The sequence below is a fragment of the Stenella coeruleoalba genome (assembly GCF_951394435.1).
Source record: "Stenella coeruleoalba genome assembly, chromosome: 2".
Taxonomy (NCBI): domain Eukaryota; kingdom Metazoa; phylum Chordata; class Mammalia; order Artiodactyla; family Delphinidae; genus Stenella; species Stenella coeruleoalba.
In genome coordinates this window covers 86,885,447-86,909,691 of record NC_137147.1, presented here as the reverse complement: position 1 = coordinate 86,909,691, position 24,245 = coordinate 86,885,447, and the positions used below count along the sequence as shown (strand labels likewise).

Sequence of the window (24,245 nt, the reverse complement as noted above, 5' to 3'; positions counted from 1 at the left end):
CCTGATAATGAACACAGTGGTGCCACCACAAACCAACCAGGAGAATTTGGTTCCCAAAGAAGGGAGGAGACACCAGTCCATAAAATGTCCTGCCAACCTCCCAGAAACCCTCCTGCTGGAAACCATCTTGACTGAGAGATGCACACGCCATCAGGAAGGGCCTTGAATAGGACCAAATATGGGCACAGGCAAGATGACTGGCCAGAGACAACCCAGAAAGCTAACCCTATTACCATAAAACCTGAGACTGCAAGCCAAGTGGCAGAGCAGTTATCCTGGGTTCCCTTACCTTGCTGCTCTCTGCTCGAGCACTCCTTTCCAATAAAGTCTTTTGCTTTGTCAGTAAATGCGTCTCCATGGACAATTCATTTCCAAGTGTTAGACAAGAGACCACTCTAGGGCCCTGGAAGGAGTCCCCCTTCTGGTAACAGTTCCTTGTATATACCTTAAATACTTGTTTTCTATTCTATTCTATTTTTCCTTTTTGGTCACTCTGCGCAGCATGCAGAATCTTAGTTCCCCGACCAGGGATGGAACCTGCACCCCCTGCAGTGGAAGCATGGAGTCTTAACTGCTGGACTGCCAGGAAGTCCCAAATGTTTATTTAAAATAATTCTTCTACTATATAGAAACTTTTAGGCAAGTAAGATTTTGAGAAGGATAAAACCAAAGAAGAAAACAGTAAGGATTAAAAAAAAGGATAAAATTGTAATTAAAACTACATTTGAGGCTAGTCATAGAACTTGATAAACTGACAGTGAAATTCTTCTGGAAGAACAGAGAAAAATTTAGTTTTTAAAAAATTTTAAGGTAGGTTCAGATTATTATAAAGCAATGTAATGAATGTGTATTGCCTATGTAATGAAGCCTCCATAAAAACCCATGGAGATTTAGGGAGATTGGCATGCTTGGAACAGGCATGGAAGCTCTGTGCTGTCCTATGCAACTCTTCCGTATAGCTCCTCCTGAGTTCTAGTTTTTATAAGCTGGTAATCTAGTAAGTAAAATGTTTCTCTGAGTTCTGCAAGCTGCTCCAGCAAATTAATTGCACCCAAGAAGGTGGCTGTTGGTACCTTAGATCCTCATCCAGTCAGTTAGAAATATAGGCAACAATCTGGACTTGTAATTGGCATCTGAAGTGGGGGAGGACTGAGCCCTTAGCCTGTGAGATCTGAGGTTATCTCCAGGTAGATAGTGTCAGAATTGAGTTAATCTGTAGATACCCAGCTGGTGTTAGAGAATTGCTTAGTGGTGTGGGAAAAACCCACACACATGGGAACTGGTATCAGAATCGTACCATATGCTAGGGATAAAGACAAGAAATGGAAAAAAATGGAAATTCTAGAGAGAGATAAAAATAGTGAAATAATATAATGTGAGTTTATGTGTGTACAAGATAAACCAGAAGTAAATATCACAAAGGGAAAATAAATAATAATCCTCGGACAAATGGTTATCAAGATAGAGACAACTAAATTTGGATCACTGTATATTCCAAAGAGGTCAAATAATCCATTCGTGGTAAAAAAAAATAAATGAAAATTGAGTAGTATATTTACAGCCAGAAAAAGGACAGATGATTTGCAATAAAAGAAATGAAAGTTGTCGTAAGAGTCAAGATGGATATGTTGGAATATACACAAATAAAAACCTATTGTGTTAAGTTCAGCTAAGTTGTAGGATACAAGATCAACAAACAAAAATCAGTCATTACTGGAGAAATGTGGAGGAAAGGGAACCCTTATGCTCTTGGTAGGAATGTAAATTGGTGTAACCACTACGGAAAACAGTATGAAGGTTCCTCAAAAAATTAAAAATAGAATTACCATATGATCCAGAAATTCCATTTTGGGTATTTATCTGAAGAAAATGAAAACACTAACTTGAAACAGGCACCCCCATGTTCATTGCAGCATTATTTACAATAGCCAAGATATGGAAACAACCTAAGTGTCCATTGGTGGATGAATGGACAAAGAAAGTGTGGTATATATATGCAACGAAATATTATTTAGCAACAAAAAAGAATGAAATCTTGCTATTTGCAACAACATGGTTGAACCTTGATGGTATTATGCTATGTGAAATAAGTAAGTACCATATGATCTCTTTTATATGTAGAATCTAAGAAAAAGTAAAACAAACAAATAAAAATCAAGCTCATAGGGACTTCCCTGGTGGCACAGTGGTTAAGAATCTGCTTGTCAATGCAGGGGACACAGGTTTGATCCCTGGTCTGGGAAGATCCCATATGCCATGGAGCAACTAAGCCCGTGAGCCACAACTACTGAGCTTGCGCTCTAGAGCCCACAAGCCACAACTAGTGAAGCCTGCATGTCCTAGAGCCCAGCCCGTGAGCCCGCATGCCGCAACTACTGAGTCCACGCACCGCAAATACTGAATCCTGTGTGCTCTAGGGCCCACGTGCCGCACCTACTGAACCCATGTGCTGCAACTACTGAAGCTCCTGTGTCTAGAGCCCATGGTCTGCAACAAGAGAAGCCACTGCAATGAGAAGCCCACACGCTGCAACGAAGAGTAGCCCCCGCTTGCCACAATTAGAGAAAGCCCACAGCAATAAAGACCCAATGCAGCCAAAAAGAAAAAAAAAAAATCAAGCTCATAGATACAGAGAACAGATTGGTGGTTGGCAGAGGTTGGGGGTGGGGACATGGGAGAAATGGGTGAAGGGACGTCGAAAGGTAAAAAGAAAAAAAAAATGTAGTTGATGTAAAATACTCATAAAATTTTTGAATCATATTCAAAATATTGATTTTTTATACATATATACACATATGTTTATGCTAATGTATATAACACAGGTATATCTTTACAGTATATTTAAAAACACGATTACTTCTAAAAGAGTGAAAATAAAATACCATTCTAAGATGAACCCAAATATTAGCAATTCTTAGAAATTTGCATTAAAATTTTAAAACCAATAGCCAAGTAAACAAATAAATCAGTCATATTTCTATGCACTAGCAATGAACAATCTGAAAAGGAAATCAAGAGAACAATTTGATTTACAATAACATAAAAAAGAATTAAATGTTTAGGAATAAATTTAACCAAGGAGGCATAAGACTTGTACACTGAAAACTACAAAAACTGCTGAAGAAAATTAAAGATACCCTAAATAAATGGAAAGACGTCCCATCTTCATGGATTGGAAGACCTAATATTGTTCAAACGATAATACTCCCCAAAGTAATCTACAGATTTAATGTAATTCCTATTAAAATCCCAACTGTCTCTTTAGTAGAAATAGACAAGCAGATCCTAAAATTCACATGGAATTGTAAGAGATGCCAAACAGTCAAAATAATCTTATAAAGAAGGGCAAAGTTGGAAGACTCACAGTTCCCAATTTCAAAACTTACTACAAAGTGACAGTAATCAAAACAGTGTGCTCCTGGCATCTGGTCTCAATGGAACAGAATTAAGAATCCAGAATAAACCCATACATGTGTGGTCAACTGATTTTCAACAAGGATACCAAGGCTGTTCAATGGAGAAAGAAGGTGTCCTCAACAAATAGTGCTAGGACAACTGAATACGGATGCACAGAAGAACATAGTTGGATCCTTACCTCATACCGTATATAAATATTAACTTAAAATAGATAAAAAACTTACATATAAGAGCTAAAACTATTATTGTTGTGACCATTTTGCAATGTATACAAACACTGAATCATCATGTTGTACACCTGAAACTAATATAATATTGTAAATCAATTATACCTCAAGTTAAAAAAAGAGCAAAAACTATGAGGTTCTTAGAAGAAAACATGACCTTTTTGATTTGGCAAAGGTTTCTTAGATATGACGCCAAAAGCATGAACAACAAAAGAAAAATAGACAAATTGGACTTCATCAAAATTTAAAACTTTGTGCATCATAGAACACTATCAGAGAGTGAAAAAACAAATGATAGAATGGGTAAAAATATTTGCATATCATACATCTGATGAGGGTTTAGTATTCAGAATATATAAATTATGCTTAAAACTCAACAGCAAAGACAAACAACCCAATTTTAAAATGGGCAAAGGACTTGAATATACATTTCTCTAAAGAAGATATACAAATGGCCAACAAGTACTTGAAAAGATGCTCAATGTCATTAGTCATTAGGGAAATGCAAATGAAAATCACAATGAGATACCACTTCGCAGGCACTAGGATGGCAACAGTAAAAACAACAGCAACAGTGGAAAGTACTGATAGTGTTGACAGGGATGTCGAGAAACTGGAGCTCTCGTGCATTGCTGATGGAACCGTAAAATGGTGCAGCTGCTGTGGAAAATAGTTTGGCAGCTTCCTATAAAGCTAAACATAGAATTACCATATAATCCAGCAATTCTACATCTAGGTACACAAAGAATTGAAAACAAGTGTTCAACAAAAGCTTGTAAATGAATGTTCATTGCAGCACTATTCACAATAGCCCAAAAGTGGAAACAATCCAAATACCCATCTACAGATGAATGGATAAACAAAATGTATTCATACAATTGAATATTATCCAGCCATAAGAGAAATAAAGTCCTGATACCTGTGACAACATGGCTGAACTTTGAAAACAGTACGCTAAGAAAAAGAAGCCAGACACAAAAGGCTACATATTGTATGATTCCATTTACATGAAATATCCAGGATTCCAGGTGAATCCATAGAGTCAGAAAATAGGTTAGTCATTGCCAAGGACTGTGGGTAGGAGAAAATGGGGAGTGACTGCTTAATGGGTACAGGGTTTTCTTTTGTAGTGATGAATACTTTCTGGAACTAGACAGTTGTAATGATTGCACATTATAAATGTACTAAATACCGCTGAATTGTGCACTTTGGTGAATTCTATATGTATTTTACCACAATTTTAAACTTACTTTTAATTTCTAAAAAAATCATTTGCATGATACAATAAAGTCTCATATCACAAAAGGCAGAAGAGGAAACTGCAGTAAAGTTAATTTATCAAAGGTTAGCATCTGAATTATTGATAAAGATTCGACAGAAAGGTATAGGATCAATCTCCAAAGTTATCAGGCTCAGTGGTCAAAACTGATGCACAGATTATATACCAAGCTATAATTATAGTATAATTCCTCACATAAAAATGGACAGGCGGGCTTCCCTGGTGGCGCAGTGGTTGAGAGTCCGCCTGCCGATGCAGGGGACGCGGGTTCGTGCCCCGGTTCGGGAAGATCCCACATGCCGCGGAGCGGCTGGGCCCGTGAGCCATGGCCGCTGAGCCTGCGCGTCCGGAGCCTGTGCTCCACAACGGGAGAGGCCACAACAGTGAGAGGCCCGCGTACCGCAAAAAAAAAAAAAAAAAAAAAAAAAAATGGACAGGCCAACAGAAAGTAAATGCCTATTAAAACACCCTTAAGGAATCATTATATTCTAAATGCCTTACAAAAGAGTTAAAAAGCAAATGTGGCCAGGCCTTAGGGAAAGAAATAAATGTAAACATCTCCAGTGACATTGTAAAACTGTTCTAGAGAACAATCTGACATTATGTAACAGGAGCTATAAAGTTAGTCAAGTACTTTGACCTAATAAATTCAGTTAGGGGACTACACTTTTAAAGGAATACCCAAAGTAGGAGAAGCAGGAAATAATTTGAAAAAAAGATATTCATCATCACGACATCTAACATAAGAAAATACAAAATAATTTAAATAATCAAAGAGTAGAGCTAAATGAACTATTATTATTGCCTAAACACAATGGAATATATGCATATGTCTACATGTGTGTATATGTATATATGTATATTTTTAAATCACAACTACATAACTATTTGATAGGTTAAAACACAGGTAAGAAATAATGCCAAAGTAAATCACAAAATAGTGCTCACATTGATTTCAACTCTATATATACATTGAAAAGAATTCAGAGTAAGATTTTAAAACTCAATAGGCTCTTTTAAAAATAAATTGCAGGGAATTCCCTGGTGGTCCAGTGGTTAGGACTCCATGCTTCCACTGCAGGGAGCACGGGTTTGATCCCTGGTTGGGGAACTAGGAACCCACATGCCACACGGCACAGACAAAAAAAAAAAAAAAAAATTGTGGAATGTAGTAATTTCCTGGTGATCATTTTCCAATCACATTCTTTATCCAAAGACTGGTTAAAAAAAAGAGAGGTAAGACAACAATAAAAATTTTTATAGAATAAACTATAAGTAGAAGAAAATCTTAAGTGATAAAATTAAGATATTTTACCTTAGTAAGATTCTGACCTTACTATACACCTCTTTTTTTGAGATAAAAGTTTTGAAGCCAATTCCCCAACAAGATTTGGAGGTAATATTTTTTCACTGTATTTAAAATGTTAACCATATTCTTGTAAATAAAAATATTTTTTATATAATACTTTAGTCAAGATACATGGATACGCTTTAAAATGTCAAGGAAGGAAAGTCAATTAAATGTACACAAACTATATATTCATATAGATGCAGAAATATGAATAACTGTCATAAGACCAATTTAAAAATGTAACACTGTGCAGTTATCACAGTACAAACAACCTGTGTACAAGTAAATGCCTAAACACTGCTCTGAAGAGTTGTTGCCAAAGAAGCCATCATTAAAAGTAAACAAAAGCAAACTGGAGCTTTCAGACATTCTGTCTATTCAGAAGTTGAAGGGAAGAAGCCTTAAAAAGCAGAAGCAGTGAAAAGTACAGTTTAAGAGAGCTGGTCTAAGAGCCACTGTCCTGTCCCCAATTCTGTCTACTACTGGAATTTTTTCTTATACATCTTGAAAATCTACCAATTAGAAAATTATGCAGATTAACAGGTATTGTCCATTTATCATAATCAATACCTCTGAAACAATTAAGCAGTCAAACATTATTACACAGTATTATGAGTTTGTTCAATTTCTTTCACTTCTAGCACCTAAATGAAGCAAACTGCAATTGGAGGGAATGGAAAAGGAAACAGCATTGAACTTTCTACCATGGCAGTCTTTATTTCTTCCAGAACTCATTTTTCAAAACTCTTTATCTTCCCTCCTTTCTAATCAAAGTTTTCATATATTAGCCTAACAAAATATATCTTCTCTCACTTCTCAGAAAAATTTTACATTCATAAGAACTAATAGCATTTTTTAAAATCAACTCACCTGAAATTTATTTTTTAACACTGGAGAACAAGAGAAGTTTTTGAAAGTGTTCTTTAAAATATCTCTATCCATTTAAAACCTGCTTTTCTTTTAAATTTTATAACCGCCATACTTTCTCTTTGTATGTATATAACTTCACTATACATCCATTAGTTAGAGATTATAATAATGAAAACCTTAATTCAGACTTGTAAATAAATATATTTAAAGAAATCTTTTCAGCATAATATTCATCAACTGATTCTTACTTTGCTTCAATTTATGGAGATCACCGGCTCGATCCTTAGTAGCCTGCTTTAGAATATCTGCTTGAATTCTGGGTTCACTCTCCAAGTTAGGGCCTGGAATTAAATGTTGAAGAGGATTGGAAGGCTTCTGTTTTGAAGTTCTGGGGTTTCCATTGTGGTTTACATGAGAATCTATGGCATAAAAACATCAAATTAAGGTCATATTTTGCAGAAGAATTTCATAAGATGTACCTGAGAAAAGGTAAGACACTGTTATCTGATACTGGGTAGTCAGGTAGCTTTTTTTTAAAGCTTTATTTCATTTCTTTAATCAAATCTTATAACCAATGTGATTTTAGTTGTGTGAAGTTTACTAATCATTCCCAGGTGGGTATCTTTAGTATTGATTATAAACCTATTCATCAATGGAATATATATCAATAGTAGAAACCCAAAGATTAAAATGTCAGTGATACCTGTAACTTTTCTTCCCTCCAAATTCTATATTGCTGTCAGAAATCTCCAAAATCCAATAAGGCTCTTAGAATTTCTAATCTTGAAGTCATTTTCATCTACACAGCGACATAACTGTTAACTCTTGATTCTTTCTTATTAGTATCTCCTGGATATAACTTTTCTTTCCCCCACCTTCCTTTTTAACTCATCAAAGCCTCGATTTAGATCTTTATTACAATTAATTTTAATTATATCAATTCTCATTTTAGGGGAATATTTCTGTAAAATTGAGTAGGTGCTCAGTAGAAAACACACAGATAAGTACAGAGTAGGGAGTTTAATACAGGCGGATCTCATTTTATAGAAGGTCTCTGTGAGATAAACTTGAACACATTTTGGAGAAGGTAAATACATATATACTGGTAGTGATGAAAGGGAACGTAGTCCAGAGTGGCAGAACAAATAATTCTTCCACTCTTAATAGTCCAGTAGACAAAGTTCATTTTGTAATGATCTCTCCCTGAGCTTTTTTCTTTTTTTTAATGAATCAGTTATATATACACATATGCTCCCATATCTCTTCCCTCTTGCGTCTCCCTCCCTCCCACCCTCCCTATCCCACCCCTCCAGGAAGTCACAAAGCACCAAGCTGATCTCCCTGTGCTATGCGGCTGCTTCCCACTAGCTATCTACCTTACGTTTGGTAATGTATAAATGTCCATGCCTCTCTCTCGCTTTCTCACGGCTTACCCTTCCCCCTCCCCATATCGTCAAGTCCATTCTCTAGTAGGTCTGTGTCTTTTTTCCCGTCTTACCCCTAGGTTCTTCATGACCTTTTTTTCCCTTAAATTCCATATATATATATCGGTTAGCATACGGTATTTGTCTTTCTCTTTCTGACTTACTTCACTCTGTATGACAGACTCTAGGTCTATCTACCTCATTACAAATAGCTCAATTTCGTTTCTTTTTATGGCTGAGTAATATTCCATTGTATATATGTGCCACATCTTCTTTATCCATTCATCCGATGATGGACACTTAGGTTGTTTCCATCTCCGGGCTATTGTAAATAGAGCTGCAATGAATCTCCCTGAGCTTTTATCAGTCGTTTGATGATATACAAAGTTAAGTAGAATAATGAATGATACTTCACTGTGCTGCTAAATGACATCTTTTATTCACTATGTAACAATATATGACCAGAAAATTGATTTTCAAATGGAATTTTAAGAATAAGACTTCATACCTGGAACCATATTTGGGGAGAGAGGTTGTCCAGTTGGAAGATGGGAGATTACTTGATGACTTTCATATTGAGAAAAGGAAACAGGCGGTTTCTTTAAAGCTAAAATTAAAAACAGATCCATATTATTCCCCGTGATATTATGGTTTCTAAATACCAACCACCATGAATCTGTTTACATTACACTAATCCTATGATGCTTACTCTAATTTTGTAATCCTTATAATTGGTATATTAACTAATTAATTTATGGTTACTAATTGATATATTGCACCATCCATCACAGATTTTGATGATCAATAAATCTGACCAGAATACAAGATAGGAATTCTGTCTTGTTCATCACTATATCCTCAATACCTAGAATAGTGCCTGGCATATAACAGGAGCTCAATTAAAATTTGATGAATGAATAAATAAATGAATCTCTTCAGATACAGTGAGACCTTTTTATATGGATAGCATAAATAAAAATTGACATTTATAGATTAGGCAAAGCTATGAGAATATGCTACTCTAAGCTGCTCAGATTTTAAATAAAAACTAAATATGACTGATTCAACAAGTTCAGGTTTTAGTTTTGAAAAGGGAATTTTTTTTAACATCTTTATTGGAGTATAATTGCTTTACAATGCTGTGTTAGTTTCTGCTTTATAACAAAGTGAATCAGTTATACATATACATATGTTCCCATATCTCTTCCCTCTTGTGTCTCCCTCCCACCCACCCTCCCTATCCCACTCCTCCAGGTGGTCACAAAGCACGGAGCTGATCTCCCTGTGCCATGTGGCTGCTTCCCACTAGCTATCTATTTTACATTTGGTAGTGTATAAATGTCCATGCCACTCTCTCACTTTGTCACAGCTTACCCTTCTCCCCCCCCCATATCCTCAAGTCCATTCTCGAGTAGCTCTGTGTCTTTATTCCCATCTTACCCCTAGGTTCTTCAAGACCTTTTTTTTCCCCCTTAGATTCCATATATATGTGTTAGCACATGGTATTTGTTTTTCTCTTTCTGACTTACTTCACTCTGTATGACAGTCTCTAGGTCCATCCACCTCACTACAAATAACTCAATTTCGTTTCTTTTTATGGCTGAGTAATATTCCATTGTATATATGTGCCACATCTTCTTTATCCATTCATCCGATGATGGACACTTAGGTTGCTTCCATCTCCTGGCTATTGTAAATAGAGCTGCAATGAACATTGTGGTACATGACTCTTTTTGCATTATGGTTTTCTCAGGGTATATGGCCAGTAGTGGGATTGCTGGGTCATATGGTAGTTCTATTTGTAGTTTTTTAAGGAATCTCCATACTGTTTTCCATAGTGGCTGTATCAATTTACATTCCCACCAGCAGTGCAAGAATGTTCCTGAAAAGGGAATTTTTAAGTTTTCTACAAAAAGCTTTACTAGCCAAGATGTACTTACTTAGAGTTGGGACTTTCTTCTCCCTTAAGAAATAAAGGCAATAGGGAAAAAGATCATTTTTCACTCACTCCACTGCAACCTTGGGCAGCTTAATGTGACAGAAAGGCAGAGAGCAAGAAGGAAACTAGAGAGAAGGCAAACAGATAAAGAGAAAAAAAAATAGAGAGCCCATCTATAAGATATGGTTAGTGGCACATTTTATTCTTCTAAAACTTTGGTGTGGCAGACACGATGCTTTGTGACCCCATTTCATTATATTTTTCCTAGGCACAGAGGAAGATAAGCCTTCCTTACTTTTATGTGCCACGAAACTGGGTTCTAAGCATAAGAATGTAAGTGAAACAGAATGTAAGTGAAACAGAATGAGCCACTTCCAACTATGCCAATAAAATCTTCTGTGCAAATCACCTACAATCTCTCTTCCCTTCTGTCACAAATTAGGAGGCTACATATGAAGATAGTGGCATCAAATAATGGAAGAGGACACTGCTTAGAGAGAGCTGCAAAGAGAATCATAAAACCTGCATCAGTCTGTAATGTGAACAATAAATGAAACTTCATTGCTTTAAGCAATTGCAATTTGGGGATTATTTGTTAATACATAACAGCCTCGTCAGTCCTAACTAGTATACTTGGGTTATTTTTATAATCCTCAAAGTTTATTTCGGTGACTGTATTTCATTTATTATTATATAGATTTCTAAACTTAAGGACCCAAGAAGTTTAAAATTCACTCTAAGAAAGCAACCCATTCAAATTTACAGAAAGTTGAGGTTCTCTATATCTTACTGTGTTCCCCCATTTCCTTGTTCGTATTGCCAGCTGCAATGCCCAACACCCACCACTGCATGTAAGACAGCTAAATAACAACAATCAGCTAACATCTTTAAAGAGCAGTACTTTCCCAGGTTTAACACCATTTTGATTTGCTAACAGACTCTGAGGACAACTAAGCATCTGGTAGATATACTGGAAAGAGAAGTCAGTCACAATGTACAAACATGTGGATCACTGTTGGACCCTAGCTGGCTCCAGTACTATATAAACCAAAAGACAAGAGAGGGTACTTTCAATACTAAACAGGAAGTGATCATACATGTTCTTAGCTTTATTTAATAATGCCTCCTGCCCAAGAACAAGGTGACTATTCAGAGGCAAAACTATGAAGATTTAGATGGGTAGAAAAAGCTGGATTAAAAAGAGTCTTTATATATGGGTTCGATCCCCGGTTGGGCAACTAAGATCCCACATGCCATGTGGTGCAGCCAAAAAGAAAGAGCCTTTATAAAACATCCAGAGGAGTTTAGAACTGATATACAGGCATACCTTTGATATTGCAGGTTCAGTTCTAGACCACTGCAATAAAGTGAATATCACGATAAAGCGAGTTGCATGCATTTTTTTGGTTTCCCAGTGCATATAAAAGTTATGTTTACACTATACAGTAGTCTATTAAGTGTACAGTAGAATTATGTCTAAAAATCAATGCGTACACACCTTAATTTAAAAATACTTCATTGTTAAAAAATACTAAACATTACCTGAGCCTTTAGCAAGTCATAATCTTTTTGTTGGTGGAAGGCTTGAAATATTGCAAGAATTACCGAAATGTGACACAGAGACAATGAAAAGAGCAAATGTTGTTGGGAAAATGGCACTGATAGATTTGCTTGACACAGGATTGCCACAAACCTTCAATTTGTAAAAAAAACACGATCTGTGAAGTACTGTAAAGCTAAGCACAATAAAACACGGCGTGTCTGTAGCAGAAACTATACAGTCAAGCCTTGACATCCATGGGGGACTGGTTCCACGACACCCGACCCCACCCCCATGCTCAAGTCCCTTAGTCAGTCTTCCTTATCCATGGTTCTGCATCTGAGGATTCAAACAATCACGGAGTGCAAATATAGTATACAATCTGAGGCTGGTTGAATCCACCAAGGAGGAACCTGAGGACGTGACTGTGGTAATATGGAGCCTTATAAGTTTGACGTGAATTACTACATTTCTGTAAAAATTTAGAAAAATAGAAAACCAGAAAGAAATTTAAAATGAGCTGTAATTCTACCACTTAAAGATAACCACTGCTACCATTTCAAGATTATCTGTTTTGTTTTTTTCTGTACATTACACCATATACCATAAACAAAATTAGGATACCATCATATATACTATCTTATAATCTGATTTTTTATTTAATATTTTACATACATTTTTCTATGTCATCCCATTTTCTTTTACAGCATTCCTAAATGGTAGTACTGAATCAAAACTTCCAACTTACTAGGTTTGGCTAGAAAGATCTGGGTAAAGAATTGCCACAAGGACTTTAGAGTGCCATAAACTGCATCAGCTAAGCTAGTTGGTGGATAGACTTTTACTACTTAGGAAAAAGTAATGTGTGTTCTGTAAACACTTTGGTTTCTATGCTTTCACTGTGACTTTTTTGTTTATTTTCCTAGAAAAGTTCCTTTAAAAAAAACTCCAGCCTTTTTCCTTTGTTGAACTAAGGAGAGAGGTGATTTATTTATATCTAGGACAAGACAGAGGCTTTCCTAGGAGCCAGAATTAACAGTTACAGTTAGTGGTACCAAAACAAATGAACATCCGGAAAATTACCAGTGGACTTGGACACAAAATAAGACTGCTAATCTTGCTCTCCGATTTTGGATAGGATTCTTCAGACTTTTTTCTATACACATACAAGTATCTAATTTTTCCTCCACAAAAATGAGATTATATTGTACGTGCTTCCTTGTAACCTTTTTTTCATTAAAAAAATCATAGGTATATTGGGAATTCCCTGGCAGCCCAGTGGTTAGGACTCTGCACTTTCATTGTCGGGGGCCCAGGTTCAATCTCTGGTTGAGGAACTAAGATCCCACAAGCCACATGGCGTGGCCAAAAAAAAAAAATCATAGATATATGTATATGTTAATAAAAACAGCTCAACACTATCTTTTTTAATGACTACATATCACATTTATGGATAAAACACATTTAATGAACTAATAAGCTTACCTATATGGTCTTCAATTTATCATTATAAATAATTTTATGGTGAGAATTTTTGTAACTACATGATAGAGTGAGTTCTCAGGGAAGTACTAAACACTAGGTCAATGACTATGTGTACTTATTAAACAAATTAAGAGAAACGATAAATGTGAGCTCAAAGACAACTGAAGTCTGGGAAAGAATTAAGACACTGAAAAGAATGCAAACAATTATGTATGATATTAAAGTTATAATCTGTGATATACTTTACTCAGGTCCTCTCCATTGACGACCACTGAGAGCCAGGGGAAAACATACAAGTCAACAGAGAATAGCATGCTGCTATCAGATAATATCATGAATAACTAGGCTGTTAAAATATATATCATTGATAAAGCCATTATTAAGTAAAATTACCAAACATAAAATGGTAAAACCTATTTAACATAAAGATAAAATACCGGTTCATTGCAGCTCTATTTACAATAGCCCAGAGATGGAAACAACCTAAGTGCCCGTCATCGGATGAATGGATAAAGAAGATGTGGCACATATATACAATGGAATATTACTCAGCCATAAAAAGAAACGAAATTGAGCTATTTGTAATGAGGTGGATAGACCTAGAGTCTGTCATACAGAGTGAAGTAAGTCAGAAAGAGAAAGACAAATACCGTACGCTAACACATATATATGGAATTTAAGAAAAAAAAATGTCATGAAGAACCTAGGGGTAAGACAGGAATAAAGATGCAGACCTACTGGAGAACGGACTTGAGGATATGGGGAGGGGGAAGGGTGAGCTGTGACAGGGCGAGAGAGAGTCATGGACATATACACACTAACAAACGTAGTAAGGTAGACAGCTAGTGGGAAGCAGCCGCATGGCACAGGGATATTGGCTCGGTGCTTTGTGACAGCCTGGAGGGGTGGGATAGGGAGGGTGGGAGGGAGGGAGACGCAAGAGGGAAGACATATGGGAACATATGTGTATGTATAACTGATTCACTTTGTTATAAAGCAGAAACTAACACACTATTGTAAAGCAATTATACCCCAATAAAGATGTTAAAAAAAAAAAAGATAAAATACCAGATACGCTAGAGCACATAGCTTTTATCCTACCACTATGATACTGGGTTTTGTCTTTTTTATAAAGGAGAGCTATCAAATATAGAAATTCAATCTTTCAGCAATACTTTTTTTTTTACATCTTTATTAGAGTATAATTGCTTTACAATGGTGTGTTAGTTTCTGCTTTATAACAAATTGAATCCGTTATACATATACATATGTTCCCATATCTCTTCCCTCTTGCATCTCCCTCCCTCCCACCCTCCCTATCCCACCCCTCCAGAAGGTCACAAAGCACCAAGCAGATCTCCCTGTGCTATGCGGCTGCTTCCAACTAGCTATCTACCTTACATTTGGTAGTGTATATATGTCCATGCCTCTCTCTCGCTTTCTCACAGCTTACCCTTCCCCCTCCCCATAGCCTCAAGTCCATTCTCTAGTAGGTCTGTGTCTTTATTCCTGTCTTACCCCTAGGTTCTTCATGACCTTTTTTTCTTAAATTCCATATATATGTGTTAGCATACGGTATTTGTCTTTCCCTTTCTGACTTACTTCACTCTGTATGACAGACTCTAGGTCTATCCACTCATTACAAATAGCTCAATTTCGTTTCTTTTTATGGCTGAGTAATATTCCATTGTATATATGTGCCACATCTTCTTTATCCATTCATCCGACGATGGGCACTTAGGTTGTTTCCATCTCTGGGCTATTGTAAATGGAGCTGCAATGAACATTCTGGTACATGACTCTTTTCGAATTATCGTTTTCTCAGGGTATATGCCCAGTTAGTGGGATTGCTGGGTCATATGGTAGTTCTATTTGTAGTTTTTTAAGGAACCTCCATACTGTTCTCCATAGTGGCTGTATCAACTTACATTCCCACCAACAGTGCAAGAGGCTTCCCTTTTCTCCACACCCTCTCCAGCATTTATTGTTTCTAGATTTTTTGATGATGGCCATTCTGACTGGTGTGAGACGATATCTCATTGTAGTTTTGATTTGCATTTCTCTAATGATTAATGATGTTGAGCATTCTTTCATGAGTTGTTGGCAGTCTGTATATCTTCTTTGGAGAAATGTCTATTTAGGTCTGCTGCCCATTTTTGGATTGGATTGTTTGTTTTCTTGTTATTGAGCTGCATGAGCTGCTTATAAATTTTGGAGATTAATCCTTTGTCAGTTGCTTCATTTGCAAATATTTTCTCCCATTCTGAGGGTTGTCTTTTGGTCTTGTTTATGGTTTCCTTTGCAGTACAAAAGGTTTGAAGTTTCATTAGGTCCCATTTGTTTATTTTTGTTTTTATTTCCATGTCTCTAGGAGGTGGGTCAAAAAGGATCTTGCTGTAATTTATGTCATAGTGTGTTCTGCCTATGTTTTCCTCTAAGAGTTTGATAGTTTCTGGTCTTACATTTAGGTCTTTAATCCATTTTGAGCTTATTTTTGAGTATGGTGTTAGGGAGTGATCTAATCTCATACTTTTACATGTACCTGTCCAGTTTTCCCAGCACCACTTATTGAAGAGGCTGTCCTTTCTCCACTGTACATTCCTGCCTCCTTTATCAAAGATAAGGTGACCATATGTGCGTGGGTTTATCTCTGGGCTTTCTATCCTGTTCCATTGATCTATCTTTCTGTTTTTGTGCCAGTACCATACTGTCTTGATTACTGTAGCTTTGTAGTATAGTCTGAAGTCAGGGAGCCTGAATCCTCCAGCTCCATTTTTCGTTCTCAAGATTGCTTTGGTTCTTCGGGGTCTTTTGTGTTTCCATACAAATTGTGAAATTTTTTGTTCTAGTTCTGTGAAAAATGCCAGTGGTAGTTTGATAGGGATTGCATTGAATCTGTACATTGCTTTGCGTAGTAGAGTCATTTTCACAATGTTGATTCTTCCAATCCAAGAACATGGTATATCTCTCCATCTATTTGTATCATCTTTAATTTCTTTCATCAGTGTCTTATAATTTCCTGCATACAGGTCTTTTGTCTCCTTAGGTAGGTTTATTCCTAGATATTTTATTCTTTTTGTTGCAGTGGTAAATGGGAGTGTTTTCTTGATTTCACTTTCAGATTTTTCATCATTAGTGTATAGGAATGCCAGAGGTTTCTGTGCATTAATTTTGTATCCTGCTACTTTACCAAATTCATTGATTAGCTCTAGTAGCTTTCTGGTAGCATCTTTAGGATTCTCTATGTATAGTATCATGTCATCTGCAAACAGTGACAGCTTTACTTCTTCTTTTCCGATTTGGATTCCTTTTATTTCCTTTTCTTCTCTGATTGCTGTGGCTAGAACTTCCAAAACTATGTTGAATAAGAGTGGTGAGAGTGGGCAACCCTCAGCAATACTTATTAAGTGCGTACTATATGCTAAGCACTGTTCTAAAAAGCTGGAGATTCAACGGTGGACAAAACAGACCAAGTTATATAACAAGTAAATTAAAAAGTATGTACATGGGGTGACCCAACACTGGAGCCTGCCTGGGCTCTTTGGTAGGGCTGGTGGCGGACTCTGGGAGGGCTCACGCTGGGGGTTGCTTCCCAAAACTTCTGCTGCCAGTTTCCTTGTCCTCACGGTGAGCCATGGCGACCCCCCACCTCTGCAGGAGACCCTCCAACACTAGCAGATTCCACATATAAGCGATATATGATATTTGTCTCTCCGTGCCTGAGTTGCTTCACTTAGTATGATAGTCTCTGGGTCCATCCATGTTACTGCAAATGGTATTATTTCTTTCTTAATGGCTGAATAATATTCCACTGGTATGTACATCTTCTTTGTCCATTCATCTGTCAGTGGATATTTGGGTTGCTTCCATGTCTTGGCTATTGTGAACGGTGCTACAGTGAACAATGCAGTGCATGTACCCTTTTGAACCATGTTTTTCTCTGGGTGTGTGCCCAGGAGTGGGATTGCTGGATTGTATGGTAGCTCTAGTTTTGGTTTTTGGGTAAACCTCCATACTGTTCTCCATAGTGGCTGTACCAATTTATATTCCCACCAACAGCATAGGAGGGTTCCCTTTCCTCCACACCTTCTCCAGCGTTTGTTGTTTGTAGACTTTTTGATGATGGCAGTTCTGACTGGTGTGGGGTGATAACTCATAGTGGTTTTGATTTGCATTTCTCTAATGATTGGTGATGTTGAGCATCTTTTCATGTTAAAGACAATATATTTTTAACTATATTCACCAGATCCAATCAGCCCTTGATTTATTTCTATTGTATTAAAATGCTACTTTACACTTGAAACTAATATAAAATTGTAAATCAACCACACTTCAATAAATTAATTAATTAAATGCTACTTTAAAAAAAGTATGTACAGAATATAATATAAATGTCAGAGTGAAAATGTTATGCATAAAGTAAAACAGGGACGTGTGAGAGAGAGTAGTGGGACATTCTATTTTAGTTGGTTGGTCAGGGGAGGTATTTCTGAAGAAGACATATTTGAGCAGAGGTATGAATGAAACATGGAGGAAGACTATTCAGGCAGAGATCAGTAAGTACAAAGGCCTTGAGACAGGAACATGCACAGCACATCTGAGGAAATGCAAAGAAAGCAGTGAAGGGAAAGCATAGAAATGAAGTCAGAGAGGAGAGGAGGGGCCATATTAGAGACAACGAACAATAAAAAATGTTAGGATAGGTAGTTTGGGGGCTGAGGGCTGGTACTAAACTGGTAATTCCAAAGGAAGCAGTAATAGTACTAATTATAATAATAGTAGCTCCCACTTTCTGAATACTTAGTATGAACCAGGCAATAATCTCATGTCACTCTCAAATCTATCTGAGATAGATATCCCCTTTCACAGATGAGGAACTGAAACTCATGACAGTAGAGATGAGACATACCTCTCACTTGACTTAAAAATTCAAAGTAGTCATTTCTGGAGAACCTGGCTGATATGCTTACAAAAGGTAATAGGAAGTTTAGGGCTAATCCTCCTCAACTTCTCTATTAGCCCTCCTGAGAACCAAAAAAGAAGTATATTTGCCTTTCACTCTCATTTTCTTATTTCAGTGACAGCTACAATCTTTAAAATGTTCACATTCCTAGTTTTCTGCCTTACAGGGCTTCACAACCCAGTGCCTGTGACGATGGAGAAGGAATATGGCACTAGTAACCAGTGGTGCTTAAATCTGGCAACACTTCAGTTTTACAGATACCACCCCGGACATACTGAATATCGGGATGGTACCTAGGTATCTGTATTTATTAAAAGCTCCAAACGTGGTTCTGTTGCACAGCTAAGAGAATAAAAGATAGAATAAAAAGCATGGGCTTTAGAGTTAGACCAGGGCTCAAATCATGGCTCTGTAATTTATTAACTGTAAGACTTTAGTGCCTAATTTCTTAAAGCCTCAGTCTTCATCTGAAAAACAGGGATAATGTCATCTGCCCTGCATGATCAATGTGGAGAATAAGTGAGAATATTTGCTAATATATTATGATAGATGCCTAGAAAATAGTAGGTGTTCAACATATACTAAGTATTTAGAGTTGTCAAAGTTAAGCATTTATCACTAAAATGAAAAAAGAATCCAAGATTCAGGTTGAGGAAACAAAAACATTTAAATGTAAAACTACCAGCCCTAACCAATTTATTGAGCCTCCTGATTACACAGTTTGCTCACACTTAGGAATCCTGAGGAATGTTTACTTATAGTAATGTTTTTGGAAGTTCACGAAACTCTGATCAGTAATTACCCATTAAAATAGTAATCATTCAGAAGCATGAATGCTCAATACAAAACAATGATGTAACATTCTTATGTTATTTTGTTCTGCGTACATAAACAGATGTAACATGCTTGTAACTGCTCAAATATTGACCAGTGGAGCCATCTCAGCCCTCTAAGAAATACAGGTACATGTCTATAGAGACTATTAAAATGATGTTCTCATATGGCTTCTAAGACCTGGTCTGTGAACTCAAAATTCCTTCATACTTAAAAATCCATTTATATAATTTAAAAAGAATAACATGGACGTCCAATGTTAGCCATGATGTAATAACCAGTACTGGACTTACCCTCTCTCACATCCTAAACAATTTTTAATATGGACAAAATAGATAAAGCATTGGACAACCAGAGTACAAGACCAATTCTTGAAAGAAGCGATCTACATGAGATGAACAGTCTCAGTGAGCAGAGGAAGCAGATTGGGCTGCTGAGGTGGCTGGAACCTGTAGGACAGAATACTATAGAAAAAGAAGCTGTGTGAAATGGGGGACAGAAATCTGCATGGATAGTCCCCTTGGGTCTCTGGCCAAGACCTGGGCTGTGTATACATACGGTGAGACTCTATGGGGCCTAACACACAGTACCTGCTGCAGGGCTGAGAGCTGAACAAAAAAAACAGAGGTCATGTAGCACTTGGAGACGACTGGATCTCTGGCCCACAGTACAGAATCTTCACTGAGCATCTTGGGCATTCAAATGAAATGCTAAAAGTCTACTTTAAAAGAAGGGATCACACCTTGGAGTTAAGGGCCATGTCCTCAGACTAAGAACAAAATCAACACTGACCTGCCCAAACAAAGCATAAAACCAAGCCTAACAGATTTAACTGTCTGCAAGAAAAAAACTCAGCACCCTTTAAAAGAAGACAACAAAATCCATTCATACAGTACACGATAAAGTTACTAAGCATATAAAGAAATAGGCAATACCACCCGTAATCAAGAAAAAAAGCAATCAACAGAAACAGACTCAAAAATGATCCATTTGTATAAACTAGCAAACAAGGACTGGTAAACAACTGTTTTACACACACACACACACACACACACACACACAAAGATTTAAAGGGAAAGATAGGGATATCCAACAGAGAAGTGGAAACTAAAACAAGAACCACATGGAAATTCTAGAGCTGAAAATACATCTGAAATGAAAAACTACACTAGATGGGTTCTGAACAGCAGTCTAAACACTGCAGAAAAAGGGGTCAATGAACTTGAAGACAAATCAAAGACATTAAAAAGTTGAAAGAGAAAAATTATTGTAAAAAAATGAACAAAAACTTCAGTGACATGTGGGACAATATCAAGCAGTCTGCAATGCATGTACTTTGAGTCTTAGGAAAAAAATAGGACAGAAAAATTTCTAAATAATATTCGAATGTGAATAAAGGCTGAAAATTCACCAAATTTGGTGAAAAATATCACCCCCCAGATTAAATAACCTCAGGGAATTCCAAGCAGAATAAGTACAAAGAAAAATGAGACCAAGGCACACCTTAGTCAAACTGATAAAAATGAAAGCTAAGGAGAAAAATTTTAAAGCAGTTAGAGAAAACGAATACACACTAATACAAAAGCACAACAGAAAGAATAACGGTTGACTTAGAATCATTGTTGGCTAGAAGGCAATGGAACTGTGTCTTTAAAGGGCTGAAAGAAAAAAAAAACAACAACCATATTTCTATATCCAGTAAAAATATCCCTCAAAATGAGTATGAAATAAAAATGTTTTCAGATAAACAAGAGTTGGAAAAATTTGTTGCTAGAAGACCTGCATTTCAAGAAATGCTTAAGGAAGTTCTTCAAGCTGAAGGGAAAATGATAATCAAGATAGAAATTAGAATCCATGGGAAGGAATAATGAGCACTGTTTAAGTGGTAAGTATGTGGTAAATGTAAGAGACCATAATATTTTCTTCTCCCATTTTCTTAAAAGGTTTTTTTAAAAAATTTATTTATTCATAATTTTGGCAGCCTTAGGTCTTTGTTGCTGCGCGTGGGCTTTTCTCTAGTTGCGGCGAGTGGGGGCTACTCTCCATTGCAGTGCACGGGTTTCTCATTGCGGTGCCTTCTCCTGTGGCAGAGCATGGGCTCTAGGCACGCGGGCTTCAGTAGTTGTGGCTTGCGGGCTCAGTAGTTGTGGCTCGCAGGCTCTAGAGCACAGGCTCAGTAGTTGTGGTGCACGGGCTTAGCTGCTCCGCGGCATGTGGGATCTTCCTGGACCAGGGCTCGAACCCATGTTCCCTGCATTGGCAGGCAGATTCTTAATCACTGCACCACTAGGGAAGCCCTTAAAAGGTTTTGTAAACCAAAGTAATAATGAAAACACTGGGATTTTTAACATATAGAAATACCATATATGATAACAACCGCACAAAGAATGAGGCAAAGTAAATGGAATTATATCTCTGTAAGGGTCTAACATTCTACATGAAGTAGTACGATACTATTTCTAAGTATACCATGATACGTATAGGATGCATATAGTAATCACTAGAATAACCACTAAAACACAATACTTTAGAAGTATAGTTTTTAAAAAGTGAGAGAAACAGGTACCAATTAAACCCTCAAACTCACTGAGTCCTATTCTATCCTATTCTCCCTGGATGATACTTGCTGGTTCAAGGCTATTTTGATTCCTTTTCTCTTAATTGTGGCCAATATAAATTGTGGCCCCATAAAATATGACAGTGAAAGAAATCTTTCAATTATAAACCAAATGTATCATTAGAAGTTTATGTAATTATGTACCTTTACTAGCAGTTTCCAGGACTATGTACAATTTGATAATGTGCTAGTATTTCTCCCCTATAACAACAATAAAAAATGCCCAATTTTACCTGATTTGTTTCTTCTATAACAGGGATCTTTGAAAACTTTTTCTTAAAGGGCTAGATAGTGAATATTTTAAGCTTGTAGTCCATACTCAATTCTGCTGTTCTAGCACAAAAGCAGTCACTGACAATACACAACAAATGAGCATGGTAATATTTCAGTAAAACTATTTATTAAAACAGGCAACCAAGCTGTAGTTTGCCAATTTCTGTTTTACAAGATGCCTAAAAGTCTATTTACAATGATTTAATTTGTTAAAATATTTTAATTTGTTTTTATAAATTTAGATAATTTTTCCTCTAAAAGCTCTGAACTTTAGAGAAAGAACCTTTGCCCCCCCAAAAAAGATTAACTACACTGCTTCTTTAAAACATAATCTTCTTTTTTCTCCTCTCAAATATCACTATAATTATCTCTCTTTAATTTTTAAAAAAATATTTATTTTTGAATAGGTATTTAATAAAATTACCTCATAAAATTTTGAAACCAACATTCAAAAGGTTATATAATGAAAAGTCCCCTTTTCATCTCTATCCTCAGTCTTCTTCCCCAGAAACAAACCCTATTACCAGTTTCAATTAGAGCAGCACTATCCAATAGGACTTTTTGCAATTATGGAGATGTTCTATATCTGTGCTGTCCAATACAATAGCCAGTAGCCACGGTGACTATTAAGCCCTTGAAGTGTGGCTAAGTTTGACCAAGGAACTGAAATTTTAGTTTTGTTTAAGTTTAATGAATTTAAATAGCTACATGTGACCAGCGGCTAATGTACTGATATTAGGCAGTACAGATCTAGAGAATCCTCTGAGAGCAGTGGTGTTCTAGGTTGGCTACATAATACAATCACTTAAGAAGCATTTAAACATTCAGAGCCCTAGCCGCAACTCAGATCAAATATATAAAAATCTCTGGAATGGGGCTCAGGCATTGGTTTTTTTTTTCTTTTTTAACTCCCCAGTGATTCCAATATATGGCCAAGGTAGAAATCTTCTGTTCTAGAAAATTAATTATCTTATAAATAGAGTAGCTCTACCTAGAAAGAAAAGCAAACTTTTAGAAAACCAAAAAGGTTTTCTTTATAAATTATTAATTATAAAAGAACTTCTGACTGCTTAGGTACATAAAAATCTTTATAACTTTATGGGGTTTTCCCCAAAGTAAACCATTAGAGGCAATTTTTACTGAGATTAACTAGATCTTAAAACTAGAAAGAAATTTCCAAGTAAGAAATAAGATTTTCCTCTCTGTTGATATGCATGATATGGAAAAGGTATTTGCATTACATACTATTAAGGAACTCTTAAAAATCAATAAGGAAAATACTAACAATCCAATAGAAAAATGGGCAAAAATGATTACCAGGCAAATCACAGAAGAAGGCAACAAAAATGGCCAATAAACATATGAAGAGATGTTTAATGTCACTCATACCAAGGCAAATTTAAGGTACCATTTCAGATTGGCAAAAAGTTTAAAGTATAGCAAACCCAAATATTAGTTGAGGATGTGGATAAACAAAAACTGTCATATATTACTAGCATAAGTGTAAACTGATATAAGTATAGTAAAGCTGAAGATACTCTATAATGCAAGACTTCTACTTTTAAGTTCATATCCTTGTGCACAGCTTTGCAACCACTGCGCTGGGAATTGTTTACAGACTACCAGTGTGTTGAGCTATTGATCTCCTCAACCTTCAGTGACTGGGTAGGACTTGGGACAGCTAGATCTCTAGGCCTGTCCTCTAGTCAGCAACAAGCTCACCTTTTAATCTCAATGTACTAATCAAATACTAGAAGTATCCAGAGACTCTCAGGTGCACAAGAAGATATATATGAGAGTGTCCACTGTAGTATTTGTTTGAAATAACAACAACAAAATAAACACCTGGAAGTGGTCTAATTGTTTATTATATATGAATAGATAAATTATGGTATACTTATACAGTGAAATAATTATAACTGTTAAAAAGCCACAGGTATAACGCAGGTAAGTCTCAAAAGCATAATACCGAGGGGAAAACAAAGTTGCAGAATCATATAAACAATGACATCATTTATTTAAAGTT

At 36.4% G+C, this 24,245-nt stretch overlaps 1 protein-coding gene across 2 annotated transcripts in view; it reads right to left on the bottom strand.

Annotated features, from left to right (window-relative positions):
* GOLM2 (golgi membrane protein 2) overlaps positions 1-24,245 on the bottom strand; it is a 113,188-nt gene that overhangs the window by 25,896 nt on the left and 63,047 nt on the right. For both annotated transcript variants that reach the window (XM_079915130.1, XM_079915131.1), the window contains exons 7-8: positions 9,077-9,175; positions 7,393-7,563 (exon numbers count right to left, since the gene is read on the bottom strand). In XM_079915130.1, coding sequence (XP_079771256.1) covers positions 7,393-7,563; positions 9,077-9,175 — 270 coding nt within the window. The remainder of the gene's footprint in view (positions 1-7,392; positions 7,564-9,076; positions 9,176-24,245) is intronic.